General features: G+C 51.7%; 1 protein-coding gene across 9 annotated transcripts in view; it reads right to left on the bottom strand.

The window, feature by feature from the left end:
- Positions 1 to 14,747, bottom strand: part of CTIF (cap binding complex dependent translation initiation factor) — a 313,773-nt gene that overhangs the window by 193,757 nt on the left and 105,269 nt on the right. For all 9 annotated transcript variants that reach the window (XM_082641323.1, XM_082641324.1, XM_082641322.1 and 6 more), the window contains 3 exons: positions 8,522 to 8,595; positions 7,410 to 7,514; positions 876 to 951 (listed from right to left, as the gene is read on the bottom strand). In XM_082641323.1, coding sequence (XP_082497449.1) covers positions 876 to 951; positions 7,410 to 7,514; positions 8,522 to 8,595 — 255 coding nt within the window. The remainder of the gene's footprint in view (positions 1 to 875; positions 952 to 7,409; positions 7,515 to 8,521; positions 8,596 to 14,747) is intronic.

The following is a 14,747-nucleotide window of genomic DNA, read 5'->3' as shown; positions in this document are numbered from 1 at the left end:
GAAACACAAGGGAAAACCAGCCCAAGTCACATCCCAACCAGATTGCTGACGCCTTGACTGTTCAGTCTACTGCCTCTCATTAATAGGCCCAAGGCATAAACACTCAACCAAAAAAGGGGGTAAGTCCTGCAGGGAGCTGGAAGAGAAGAATGGATGCAGCTGACACAGCCAGACAGACTGGGAAGAGAGAGGAAAGCGTGATGTGGTGAGTGCAGTGCGTGGCAGGTCATGTGGGGCAGGATCGGTCACGGAGGAGGGTCTGCGGCTCCCCTCCTCTGCAGGAGGCCTAGCCTCATTCCCGGAAGCAGCTACACTCCTACGGCTTCTGCCCAAAGCCCAGCACCAGAAGCATCTAGGGACCTCGATTTGCTGTCTCTTTGCTGAGTAAATCCTCTTGTCCTGGAGCCCGGCCCGATTCAGGGAAAGGAGTCCAATCAATGACAAGACCATCAAGCACACCAGACACCTGGAGGCTGGCAGGACAACTCCGCTTTTCAAAGGCCTAAAAATAGCCCTGACCACATGTGAAACCATGACAGCCCTGCCAGTCCCAGCGGAACACGCTGCAGGTCGCCTCACCTCAGACGTTTCAGGTCACGGGACAAAAGCTTCCCAGTCTGCTGAGTTGCCAGTTCATGGGCCATTTCATCCACGTCAGGTCTGCCACCAGCACCTGTGGCACAGCTGAGCACAGGTGCCACACACACATCACAGGGGGACCCTCTGCACCAAGGCAGGTACCCACCCCGGCCCACCTACCACTGCAGTACATCCAGCTCCTCCCTGCAGGAACGAGGGGCCAGTGGGAGAGTTTAGGCCCTGAGCAGGCCGAGGGCACGGGGAGGGGTGTGTGGAGACTCTGCCCCTGCACCTACCTGCCAGGCCGGGAGGACCTTCTCGATGTCATTCAGGTTGATTCCATCCCCATCTTCCAGCTTCCCTTTTCCACACCTGGACCAGAAAAGACATAACAACATTGAAAGGACAGCTCATTCATGCATCCTGTCCAGGCCCAGTAAGCAGGAAGAGCAGGGGTGGTCAGGAGACACCAGGTCCTACTCTCTCTCAAGGCCGAAGAATCAGCCTGTCCCACCTGGGGGAAATGGCCCCGGAGAAGTGCCCTCCTCCCTCAGGCCTGCAACACAGGCCCTTCCTTGAGGACAAAGGACTCTGTGCAGGCAGGAATGTGGGACCTGGGGTGGGGCAGAAGCACTAACAAGGCATCCATCCCCTAGGGAGGTGAAGGATACCAGAGTTCCCCTTGACCTTTCCAGGCAAAGAAGTTAAGCTCCTTGCCAATGAACGCCCCAAAGCATATCACAGATCCTGCAAAAACCCATCATTTTGCCCGGTTACACCAAGGGGAAAGCAAATGAACAGAGAGATCAAGCAACTTTTTCAAGGTCACACAGGCCCCCAGTAGGGCTTCCTCCCTCCCGGGCCTGACTTTGCCAGTCCAGCAAGCCCGCTCAGATGCCGATGCTTTGTCTTCATGTCCTCTGTGGGTGGGCACAGCTTCAGATCAGAGGTGCTGACCCCGATTCACTGGCAAAGGCCCACATCTTCCACATATTTGAGGGTGCAGACTCTGGAGCTGCAGGGCTTGGAACCCCAGTGGCATCGCTTACTAACTGGGTGGCCCTGCTCAAGTCACCTTCCCTCTCTGTAACTCGGTTTCCTCATCTGTAAAATGGGGATAATTACTAGCGCCTAACATCACAAGGTGGTTGGAGGATTAGCTTAGTTAATGTATTGAAGTGCCTAGACCTGTGCCCAGCACACAGTAAACGCTATAATAAAGGTATATGTAGAAAATATATTATCATGGTAAATACAGGCAATAATTCAGTAAAATTATAACAAAACAAATAATAAGGGAAATATATTAGTGCTACTGAGACTGTTATATTTACTGTCCTTGCTGTTATTGGTATTGGGACAGAGAGGCAGTGCAGTGACTGATTAATAGCATAGATTCTAGAGCCAACACAGCCTCATGCAAGTTACTCAGTGTTTCTGGGCCTCTAGATTCCTCATCTGTTGAAGTGAAGATAATAACAGCTCCTACCTCCCTAAGCTGTGGTGAGTTTTAGATAATACAGGCAAGCGGTTAGAACCGGGATTGGTGTATGCACAGTGCACAGTAAGTATTAGTTACTATTACTATTATGTATTGTTATTATTATTGGCCCAGGTATGGTGAGGGCTACCTGATGGGTTGGTGGCAGCATTTCCCAGTTCCAGAGTTAATGCAACTCTCAAATTTCAGAGTAATTAGTTCATTTGATCCAATATTTGCCCAGCCTCTCTTGTGTTTTTGGACCTGTCAAGTTTTCCTGGAGTCGTGGAAAATAAATCCCACGTGGTTCCTGCCCTCAGACAGCTCACAGCTCTTAGCCAAGGAGTCCTGAGCCCGTCTACAGGGCAGTGAACCTGAGCACCATTAGGGGGCAGCATGAGATAAGTGCTATGAAAGTCCCGTGCACAGAGGCACCCTGAAACTCCAAGGAAGAGAAACGGGGTGGCTACAAAACCCAGTACAGCTTGGGGGAAGGGGTGGGGGATAGGATCTACGCCCCGTTCAACATACGCTTGTGTCCCTGGGGGCTCCGGCTTGGTCTGGGCCCTCCGTGTCACAGCACGGTGGTAGTGCTCGGTGGCAAGTGAGGACGCGGGAGTGGGGGGAGGTGGGACGCGGAGCAGCTCCTCCCAGAGGAGCAGCATCTAGAATAGCCTGGGGAGGAGGTGGGGGGGAGGTGGGACGTGCTATGGTCCAGCAGAGGATCTTGGAGAGCGTCCCAGGCAGAGGGCAGCAGGGCAAAGGCCTGGGGCGAAGCGCAAGGGTGTTGCCAGCAAGGAGGGCAGGGTTCTTGCGGCTGCAGAGGGGTGGGGGAGGGGGCCAAGGGGCAAGATGGCGCTGGAAGGCCAGGGTTGGGAGCACAGCTTGGGTTCTGGCCGGTGGAGATGGGGTGGGAGGGGTGTACGGGGACTTCTTGCCTCTTCAGCCTCCAGCCTGGTGGTGACGTGCAGGGCTGCAGAGGAGGTGGAGAAGGTCTGGAAACATCCAGCTGCCTTTCAACTAACAAGTCTGCCTGGCAGAGACAGGCTGGCCCGTGAAGACACCACCTGCTCACAGACATCTGTGTTCCCTGTGTGCTGGGGCAGTGGCGGGGAGGGAACTGGGGACTCTGGGGCTGACACCCCTCCCCCAGGTCATGTGAACATGTAACACACCTCTGGCTCCAACCACCCTCGGGCACCAGCCTAGCACATCATGGCACAGCCTTTGAGTCTCACCTCATCAGCCCCTGGGGTCGGCAAGGAGGGCTGCTGTGCCCCTAGGCCCGCCCTGTCGGGGGCTCAGAACTCCCTGGAGGGACGGGAGGCAGGTTCCAAGGGCAGAAGGTTGCTACAGACCAGCTGAGTCACTGCTGCCAACAGGGTTTCCAAGGTAACAACCTCCTCTGATTTCTGTCCCTCCGTGGAAACACGGGCTGCGGGAAGCCTTGGCAACCGAGTGGTACCCTACTTCCAAGGGCTGCTGCCGTGGCTGGGCATGTGGAGTCCATCCCCAGAAAGGCCAGACTCCAAGGGTGACACAGTTCTTGGCTTAGCCACAAGGTGGCCACAGGACGCTGCACCCAAACTCCCCAGGATCCCAGGAGAGATGGGATTTGGTCAGAGAGCCAGGTGTCTATGGGAGACCCTGGGGCACCGTCAGCAAATCTGGCCGGCTCCTCTGAGTGAGTGAGCCTGGTGGTGAGCAGGTGTGGCCAGTTCCTCTGGCTCCAGAAGGGACAAGGGCCCTCAGCACAGGGGGGACCTTTCCTTCCCTGGATAGTCATTTGTCACTACTGCCACATTGTGTTGTTAGGACGTTAATTTGTGTCAACTGGTGCAGACGCCTTCGGAAAGCCTGACTTCATCACTCGCTCCCCAACGGACACCTTCAGTCCATGAGGCAGTGTCATCACTTCTGTCCTTTGGGCCTCAGTTTCCCCACTGGTTTTGCCATCCATGTGCCCCCAGGGGACAAAGGAGAGATGGGCGCTTCCCAGGGAAATGCCACCTCTCTCCAGAAGGCTTCCGCAGACAGTTCATCCCCCCACGGTGCTCACTTCTCTACACGTGCCCCCCGCATTCACTTTACGTAACTGCACACCTGGCCCTTATTTTTATACCTGTACTCTCTGAACGTGTATGCATAGTCTCAATCATGAATGGGTTCATGTCTCTTTTTAACAGTAGAGTGAATAGAAATAACGCTTCTGGGCATTATTCTGGGACCGTATTGTATACAGTGTGTGTGTGTGTGTGTGTCCCTCACCATTTGGGGACCCAGCAGGACTCTTAACTGGGCTTCAGAAGTGCACAATGCTCCTCCCTTTCCCATGGCACACCGCAAGCTCTAACTGGCTCCCACCACAGGGCAGACGGGGAGCATCGCTTCTGCAGACAAGCAGCTCCTGAACTTGACCTGCTGAGCAAAGGTCAGCTTTCCTAAACTCAGAAGTGTGGAGGGCACAGCCCTGCGCAGCCAAGCAGCTCAGGGGGAAAATGGCCTCAGTGCTGCTGAGTGAGAGGGTTGAGGGCACGGTGAGCGGGTGGACGGGTGTCAGGCAGGGCCAAGGGAGCCCCGTGGTTGTGACTCTGCTTTGCACTATGTCCTCCTAACAGGATGCCTCCATGTTCAAGGGCAACTTCTCTCTCTACTCGAAAAAACCATCCCAAGAGTTTGGACAGGACCCTCACAGGCAGGGGCAGGACAGTGGAAAAAGGAGGTATGGGGAGAAGATGGGGTCCCCTGGGAAAGTCTGATATGAGTGATGGGCCCCTGCCCCCCAAAATATACACGTGCACATAATTTTACATAAAATTTTAAGGGGATTAAGCCAATTCAAGAATACTCTTGTATCCTTGAGCCTGAGCACTGGATGGCGTCAGAAGGGCTCAAATCACAGGTCTGCCACTTGGGCAGGTTACTGTGCCTCTCTGAGCTTCGTTTCTCTCATCTCTGAAATAAGGATGCGAGCATCTCCCTCCCAGGTTGTCACACTTACATTGCAGTAAAACCACTGCCGTCAAGAGGAGGGTGACCACTGGGTGTGAGTGGGGTGGGCAGAGTTAGCAGGGGGACAGGTGAGATGCAGGAATGTAGCCCATAATATCAGCTACATTTTAGCTTGAAGTGACAGGGAGTCAAGGGTGGGCAGGGAAGGACTGGAAGGAAAAATAAAAGCCATGAGTATAATTAAAAGAAAAGAATGGAAAATAGCGAGTGCTGGCGAGGATGTGGAAAAATCGGATCCCCTGTGTATTGCTGTTGGGAATGTAAAATATGCAGCTGCTGTGGAAAATAGTTTAGCTGTTCCTCATAAAGTTAAAACATAGAATTGCCATGTGTGATATTGTGATTTATAATAAGATATATCTGATCTTCACCTCCAGTCTTGGCAAAGAGCTCCTAAAATCTTTGGAATTACCTAAGGGGAGAGTGATCAAGGTGTCTTTCGTTATATTAATGAGGTGAAATTTGGAAAGTCCCTAGGTCACCTGAGGATCAGAGCTGGTTGCCAGGGGAACCAACCCTGTGGTAGAAGGGTAAGAACTTTTATCCCCAACCTCAGATTTCCAGGGAGGGGAGAGGGGCTGGAGATTGAATCAATCAACAGTAACCAATGATTTAATCAATTATGCCTATGTAGTGAGGCCTGTCTAAAAACCCAGAAGGACGGGGTTTGGCGAGCTTCTGGGTTGGTGAACATGTGGAGATTCAGGGAGAATGGTGCACCCAGAGACAGCATGGAAATTCTGCACCTCTCTCCCCATACTGTGTCCTATGCATCTCTTCCATCTAGCTGTTCCTGAGTTATATCCTTATATGATAAACTGTAATCAAGTAAGTAAAATATTTTCCTGACTTCTGTGAGCTGCTCAAGCAAATTAATCAAACTCCAGGAGAGGTTGTGGGAACCTCTGATTTATAGCCAGTTGATCCGAAACACAAGTAGCAACCTGGACTTCTACTGGTATCTGGTGCTGTATCCAGGGAGACAGCGTCAGAATTGAATTGAATTATAGGACACCCAGCTAGTGTTGAAGAATTGCTTGTGGATTTTGGGAAAAAAATACACACACGTCAGAACTGGTGTCAGAAATTAGCCATGTGACCCAACAATTCCACTCCCAGTCAAAGACCCCGAAAGAATTGAAAACAGAGACTCAAACAAATACTTATACATGAATGTTCATAATAGCATTACTCATGGTAGCCAAAGGATGGGAACAACGCAAATATCCATCAGCAGATAGATGGATAAACAACGAATGTTATTCAGCTATGTAAAGGATTGAAGTACTGATATAAGCTACAGCGTGGATGAGCCTCAAAAATATTATGCCGCGTGAAAGAGGCCCAACACAAAGACCACATATGATTCCATATATACATACATATATATATATATGGAATTCCATACATATATATATATATATATATACCTCCAGATATCTATACCTATATATCTATATAGAGATAGGTAGGTAGGTATAGATAGATATCTCCAGAATAGATAAATTCATAGAAACAGAAAGCAAATTGGTGGTTGCCATGGGTAGGGGTGCGGGGAAATGGGAATAACTGCTTAATGGGTATGGGTTTTATACTGGGGTGTTGAAAATGTTTTGGAACTAGATAGATGTGGTGGTTATGCAACATTATAAATGTACTAAATGCCACAGAGTTGAATACCTTAAAATGGTTAATTTTATGTTATGTGAATTCTACCTCAGTAAAAATTATCTTAAAAGGAAGGAAGGGAGGGAGGGAGGGAGGAAGAAAGGAAGGAAGGAAGAAAAGAAATCATCTGTCTCACACCCCTGTGTGTGGCTGGAGTCACATTCCTGTCTGGAGGTCAGCCCAGGCCCTGAAACTATCTCTAAAAGGGAAAGTAAACACTGATGCATGCACTAAGCAAAGAGTGAGATGACCGAGTAAAAGCAACCACTACCCCAGTGGTTCTTAAAGTGGGGCCCCTGGACCAGCAGCATCAGCGGTTCCTGAGAACTTGTGAATAATGCCAATTCTCAGGCCCCACCCCAGACCTCCTGAATCAGAGACTCTGCACGGGTGGACCCAGTGATCCCTGTTCTTATCAAGGTGAGACCCACTGCTCTAGACTGTTGGCAAGCAGGGCCACTGTGAGTGGTCAGGAAGGGGCGCAGGCAGTGTGGCTGGAGGGGGCCGGGCAGTGAAGGGTGGAGGGATTCTGGAGAGAGGCCAGTGAACCTGCAGATCTGAGCCACTGAGCCTCTGGACATCAGCCTGCCCAAGGAAAGGCCCCTCTCTGCCCCGGTATAGCCACAGCTGTCCCTCACCTCACCAGCCCCTACGTGAGAGTCCCCCTTACCCTTCACGGTCGATGTGTGGCAGGGGCTGCTTGGGCGTGTGTCGGAGCTTCCGGTGGAACTGGGTGAAGTCCAGCTTTTCAGGCTGCAGGTCCCAGGTGGCACCACTAGAGGGCGAGGGAGGGTGAGAAACGTGACAAGCCCAGTTACTGATGGGGATGAGACACCCCGGCACACCCCAGGCAGGGAACCTCAGAAAGAGGTGGGCAGGAAGAAGGAGTGCCCACTGGCCACGGGCAGGGGTCAGGCAGGGACCCTCACTCAGAATGGAGCCTGAAATGTCAGCTCTGCGCTCACAGACAACAGGGCAAGTGCTTGCCTGTGTAGCCTTCCCCTCTCTTCAACCCTGCTGTATGATAATAGATGCCTATAAAACACAAGTGTGGGCCTGATGCTCGCTCTACAGTGGTCCACCTGAAACACTGGAAAGCCTGGGGAGAGTGTGTCAGTCGGGAAAGCAGGAGGCCAGGTCCCCCAGGTACCAGTCTCAGGAGACCCACGGCACTTCCATGCTGGGCAAGCCTGAGCCAGAGCCAGGGTGAGCCTGGAGCATAGCCAGAGTTGGCCAGTTCCAGGGCCGGGGCAGAGCTGAGCTAAAGGGCCACCACCATCCATGGTCTGAGGCCATCACTCTCCAAAGGAGTGGACACCATGACAGGAGAGCCCATCAGCAAACCCTTCAGGGGCACCATCCCCACGTCCTAGCCAATACCTGCCCTTCCAACTTGGCCCGTCAGAAAGCTTCTAGAGTCTGAAGCATGGACAATTCTTCCTTTTCTCTGGACCCCTCTCCGCACGCCCCAGCCCCCGCCTTCCATAACCTCTGGTGGGAGGGGTGGGGTGTGCAGCCACAGCTGTCCGTCCTCAGCTCTAACGCAGCCTGCCTAACATCTGCCACGTGCCGTTCCCCCACCGCCATTTTCCTTCCTTCTCTCTCTGACCTCCTTCCTCCAGCCTCATCCTTCCTACTTCACCCTCCTGTCTTTCTCTCCACTTCTTGATCAATGAACTCTCAACAATAACTCAATCCCCAAAGGCCCCTCAGGGCATAAGGACCAGTAAGCTGGGGTCCCAGCCGGAGCCACACACCACAACAAGAGGAAGAGGAGCTCACCTGAAGGAATCAAAGGTGTTGGCAGCCCAGATATCTGTGCCCAGCATGTCCAGAGAGGTGTCTTTGCTGCCATTCTGGAAGAGATGGAGGATGAAAGGGGTGGCATTATTTGCCCGGCCAGGACATGGAACAAACGGGTGGAAGGCCCAATCCCAGAGAGGGTTGCAGAGGGTCCCCTTTCCCGCCATCCCCCTCGGTTGGTCATCCTGGGCAGCTTGGAGGCTGGAGTGAGCCACTGGAGTGAGTGTCCTGGCTGGTGTACCCAGTACGAGTCAGGGGGACCCCTGGCCTCCCCCAGGCTTGGGCCCTCACCTTGCTGGTGTTTGACAGAGCTGTGTGGTCAGGTACAGGGCAGCCAGGGCTCTGCTGCTCTAGCCCGTGGCTCTCTCCTCAAAGCCTCTATACTAGTGAGCTGCCACCACCACTGCCAGCCTGATGGCAGCGGCTTCTCCCCAGGCAGGGGCTCTGCAGAGCCAGGCACACTGGAAGGTCTGTGTTGGGAGGTTGACTTCCTTTGGAGTTAAGCCCCACACCCCGAAATCAGGTGGCACCAAGAAGCCCCCATTGACCCCACTCCAGCGATGGAATTTCTCTAAGTCAACTAGCTCCGGTCTTCATCCTTTGTTGTTTCCTATATGATTCATTCCATAGACAGAAAATGCTCTACTTGACCCAGCTTCTATGATCTGGCTTCTTTGCCCTTGGCTGATGATCTCTGCAACAAGTTCTCCAGATCCCTATCTTCACTCCTGATGCCACCCATCCCTCACTGTAACTGAGCAGGACCCTATGGGGCCTTCCCAGAACAGACCCTACCCCCTCCCATGTCCTCTACCTGAAGGAAAACTTCAGCCTCCTAGGCCTTCCCCAAGTTCCAAAGAGTAAATGTAATCAGAGAAGTGAGAAAATGCAGAAACAAAGGAAAACAGACAAGCAAGACAAAAATAATAATAGTTTAGCCATTAACAAAGGCAAGGACATTTAGTTCCTCCTCTAGGGCTATAGATAATATTCTGAGCCAGGTCCCTTGAGCTGTTTTGCAGATACTGAAACCCCCACCAGGTGAAAGAAGTTAACTGCATGCTGACCACAAGCACATAGACCCCCAGTTGGGTTGGAACCAGAGGTTGGTAAGGTTGACTCCTAATTACCTCACCACCAACTAATCAGAAGAATGTCCATGAGCTGATCACATATCCCATAACCCTCCTCCCTCACCCTGTCTTTAAAAACCTTTCCCTGAAAGCCTTTGAGGACTTTGGACCTTTTCAGCACTAAGCTGCCTGGACTCCTTGCTTGGCGCCCTGCAATAAACGCTGCACTTTCCTTCACCACAACCTGGAGTCAGTAGATTGGCTTTACTGTGCGTGGGCAAGCGGACCCAAGTTTGGTTCAGTAACATCATGGCCCCCACAGTCTGCTTTTCATCACCACAGTCTTTAAAAACAATACTTCCACCTCCACTGAAGCTGACTGTGTGCATGCCTTATAACTCAGGACTCCACTCCCAAGTACAAACACAGCCGAAATGTGTACAGACGTTCACCAGTATTACACAGCACAGAAGTACAGAGCAGCACTACTCAGAATAGCTCCAAACTGGAAACCACCCAAATGCCTACCAACAGTCGACCAGACAAATTAATCGTGCTGTGTTCACATACTGGAATATTACACAACAGTCAGAATAAACTAAAACAACATGTAATGCCATAAATGAATCCCACAAACATAAAGTGGAACAAAAGAATCTAGATATAAGAGTACCAGCTCTATAATTCAATTTTATATAAAGTTCAAGAACAGGCAAACTAATCTATGGAGAATTCAGATAGTAACCAGAAGCGGGCCCCAGGAGGGTGCTGGGGGGCTGATAATGTCTGCTCTTAATCTAGGTGCTGGTTACATAGGTGTATTCAGTTTGTGGAAATCCGTTGAACTGTACGTGCATGGTAGGTACACCTTCTTCTGTGTGTGTTATGACCTTCTGGCTAGATTCCTGGTAGCATCCCCAGTCTTTAGTTTTATGATGATCTGTCCCTGGACCTGTCATTCCTCAGATCCTCTAGTTCATACACTGGGCAATCTTCCTTTGAGATCTCTCTATAGGTCTGGCCCGGGGCAGACACTGAAGACACAAAAGTGGAGAAGTCACAGGTTATGCCTGCAAAGAATGGTATGGGATGACACACATGTAATAAATAATTACAATACAGTGTGAAATGTGCACTGATTCAAGGTGCCACAGTAGGACCAAAGCACAGGCAAATGTCCTGAGAAGTAGGGAAGGACTCCCCCAGAGTAGGGATCCATGGTGATCAGGAGAGCGGAGGGAAAAGGAGGGAAGGGGTCATCTGGGAAAAAGGGCCAGTATGTGGAAAGGGATCCTGGCAGGATACAATAAGGCATTCTGGGTAACTTTAAGGCCTCCTGGATTTGCACAGGGAGCCCGGCAGCTTGTCAAGGTGCCCCCAGGTGGGCAAGTCAGTGGTTTTCAACATCACCCACTCTCAGTCCTGGTCAGGGGCCTACGAGGGGCCTCACAAGTGCTCCTCAGTGACTGTCATGGGTTGAATTGTGTCGTCACCCCCCCTCCCCGCCCCCCGCCCCCATCATTATTCATACGCTGAAGTCCTAACCCCCAGTCCCTCAGTGTATTTGGTAACAGGCTCATTGCAGATGTAACCAGTTAAGATGAGAGTGGGCCCTAATCCACTATAACCGGTCTCTTTATAAAAAGAGGAAATTTGGACACAGTGACAGATGCACACAGAGGGAGAACGCCAGGTGAGGAATGGAGTTAATGCTGCCACAAGCCAAGGAACTTCCAGAAGCTGGGAGAGAGGCCTGGACAGAGCCTTTCCTAGCTCCTTCACAGGGATCGTGGCTCTGCCGACACCTTGCTTTCAGTCTTTTGGCCTCCAGAACTATGAGAGGACAATACATTTCTGTTGTTCTAAGTCACCTAGTTCGTGGTCAAACATCCTAAATCAAGCAGCCCTAGCAAACGGATAACAGTGATCAACCATCCATCACCTCCACAAACCCCTTGTGAGGGCAGTCCATCACATCCCCACTTCCCACAGCCAGCAGACAACCCTCCTGTGACCTTCTCATGTCCTTCAGCCACATCAAGCACCAGAGGGCCCCGGCATCCCACCTCCTGCAAACAGACAAGCTCAGACCCAGGCTGGCTCAGCTAGTCTCTGATCTCCCCACACCACCTCCCCAGAGACGGCCCAGGAAGAGTCCCACCTGCCGTCCTTCCTGTGCCCCCCCCCCAGCTGGAGACCACGGCCAACATCACCCCAGAGCCTACCGAGCAGAGCTCACATGGACACTGGTGAAAAGAGAAAAGGCATGAGGATGTATGTGTGTGTTTAGATTCTGCACTTACTGAGCGCCGCCCACATACAAGGCACTGAGAACCCGGCTAGAAATAACCCCAAACGAGGCTCAGCAACCTGCCTCTCCCTCCCCCAGCGACCAGAGACACCCGACGCCTTGGCAAATTTTTTTTTTTTTTTTTTTTTTTGCAGTACGCGGGCCTCTCCCTGTTGTGGCCTCTCCCGTTGCGGAGCACAGGCTCCGGACGCGAAGGCTCAGCAGCCATGGCTCACGGGCCCAGCCGCTCCGCGGCATGTGGGATCTTCCCGGACCGGGGCACGAACCCGTGTCCCCTGCATCGGCAGGCGGACTCTCAACCACTGCGCCACCAGGGAAGCCCTGGTTTTGTTTTTAGTTCTCATTTTCTTCAGGTCGGGCAGAGGCGGCCAGCAAGGTCTCCTTGCTCACTGCATCCTACTCTGCGCATCCCGACTCACCAACCCCTCAAGGGAGAAACCAACCTACTTCCCAGAGAGAGAGCAGTTTGAGGGTAGTTTCTGGCTTCTAATCGGTCTGAAGGGAGAGGAACACAAACTGGCCAGTAGAAAGGTTGAGGCCCAGCCTCCCAGCAGAAGGGGCCCAAGTGCTCAGACCCTCACAGACACCAGGCAGGAGATAAGGAGGGGGTGGGGAGAGGAGGGGAGCATTCAGGGGAGGCTGAGGGAACAAAGGGCTAATGGGAGAGAGGGGCACCCAGAGTGTGACCTCGGATGAGTCACGTAACCTGCCTGGGCTGCATCCATACAATGAGGACTGGGCCCTCCCTCTGGCACCACCAGCCTGAAGTTTTAGGTCACTCAGGCTCTAAGTGGCTGGGAACTTTCTCATGATGCCCTGAGACCTCCCACAATCCTCCTGTGAATCAGCCACAGTCACTCAGGGCCAGAAGCTTCTCCATGTGGTGCCACCTGTGTGCACCTGGGTCTTCCCCACACCTGTCCAGTCTCGCTTCCCCATAATCCCTTTCACTATTGACCGTGACCTCTCGTCTCGGCCTTGCTCCTCTCCTGCTCCCTCCAGACGTGCCCCATCCTTCAGCGCCTGGCTCCAGAAAACTCCTCCAACCTCCCAAACTGCAGTCACCTCCCTCTGTCCTGAACTTAGCACCCGCGTGGGTGACCTGTGGCCGCAGAGCCCACCGGCGGCAGTTCTCACTCCATCTTACCGTCACTCTCTCCTGCTCCAAGGCTTGGACCTGGGATGGCAGGGACTTCTCCGGGTGCCCCAGCACTCTATGCTCGGTGCCCAGGAGGTGTCTGCTGAGTTGACAAACACTTCAAGAGACCTTCACTGTCTTCCTTAAACACGTTGCCATAATGAGCCATGTGACCTCAGCGAAGTTACTTCACCGATTTGGACTTCAGATTCTTCATATTTAAATAAAGAGATCTCTGAAAGTGAAGTGCCATATCCTGTAGATGGGTTTCTTCTGATTGGCACGTGTGCTGCCAGCACACCCTCTCTCACCAGGGGCAGACATCACTAATCAATTATGGCACAATTTACAATCTTCTAGGATCAGCCCCTCCCTCCCTTCCTTCTTTGAGTTGTCTCATCACCCTACCCATCCCAACTCCTGGTGCCCTGCTTACTTCAAATGTCACTTTGAAATTGCAGGTGGCTAGAGAGACTCACTTTCTATCTAGGAGACAGGCCCCCACCCTCTTGAGATGTTAAGTGGCTTGTTCACAACACCCTTCCCGGGCCTCAAAGATGATTACCAATAGGTACAGCATTTTAAAATGACTTCTAAAGCAAAGGTAAAAAAAACAAAAAATCAAACAAACACACTAAACCTTGCTTCCAAAGCACACGTCTGAGACCTCACCTGGAGTGAAGTTCACTTCCTCCTTCAGGATAGTAACACGAAGTCTCTCCCTAATCCCTGACCCTTTAAATACACAACTCACTCTGGCACTTACAAATTCAGCTTATGTGGAGTGGACCATTGCTTAGTCATCACTCTCTTATACCCATAAGGGTGTTAATCTCCCCAAGTAAGTTTTTTTTTTCAAAACATTTTTATTGTGGTAAAATGCACATAACATAAAATTTACCATCTTAACCATTTTAAGCGTACAGTTCAGTGGTACTAAATATATTTATAATATTGTGTAACCATCAGCACCATCCATTCCCATAATTCCTTTCATCTTGTAAAACTGAAAGTGTACACCCATTAAATACCAACCCCCCAATTCTGCTCCTCCCAGCCCTGGCAACCACTATCCTATCTTCCGTCTCTAAGATTTTGACAACTCTCAGTACTTCATACAAGTGGAATCACACAGTATTTGTCTTTTTGTGACTGGCTTACTTCACTTGGCATAAGGTCCTCAAGGTTCATCCATGACCCCAATGAGACTTTAAGCTCCTGGACCACAGCTGCTTTCTGTTCCTGTGTCCCCAAAGTGGTCAAGCCGGGCACACAGTAGGTCCACCTCAGATGGCTGCCAACTGATTAAAGAGACTCTACCCTGAGAGATAGAGGCCCTGCTGCCTGTGTGCCTGAAAGACTGATTCACAGATCAGGATGTCAAGATGGATTCACCAACCTAGGATTTGAGACCCCTAAAGAGTGAGGAATGCAGGATGGAGAGAGAGAACAACCATGAAAAAAGGACGGGAAGGTCACAGCTAAACGCAGGACTGCAAGCACCTCACAGGGACGAGCACAATTCACCTTAAAAGCAGCTCAAGAGCAGTGCGAGTGCACATAAATCTCCCTCCTGGTCCGGGGGCTGGAGTCTTGGCCACCACCCCTCGTAGCAGGGAGGGGAGGCCATCTACCCTCTGCCCTGTGCTGTGGGCAGAGGGCCCTGTGCAGAGAGAACCACAG

This window comes from Mesoplodon mirus (genome assembly GCF_964341445.2).
Source record: "Mesoplodon mirus genome assembly, chromosome: 13".
Taxonomy (NCBI): domain Eukaryota; kingdom Metazoa; phylum Chordata; class Mammalia; order Artiodactyla; family Ziphiidae; genus Mesoplodon; species Mesoplodon mirus.
Note: the sequence above shows the minus strand (reverse complement) of the source record. Positions and strands in the feature narration are given on the sequence as shown.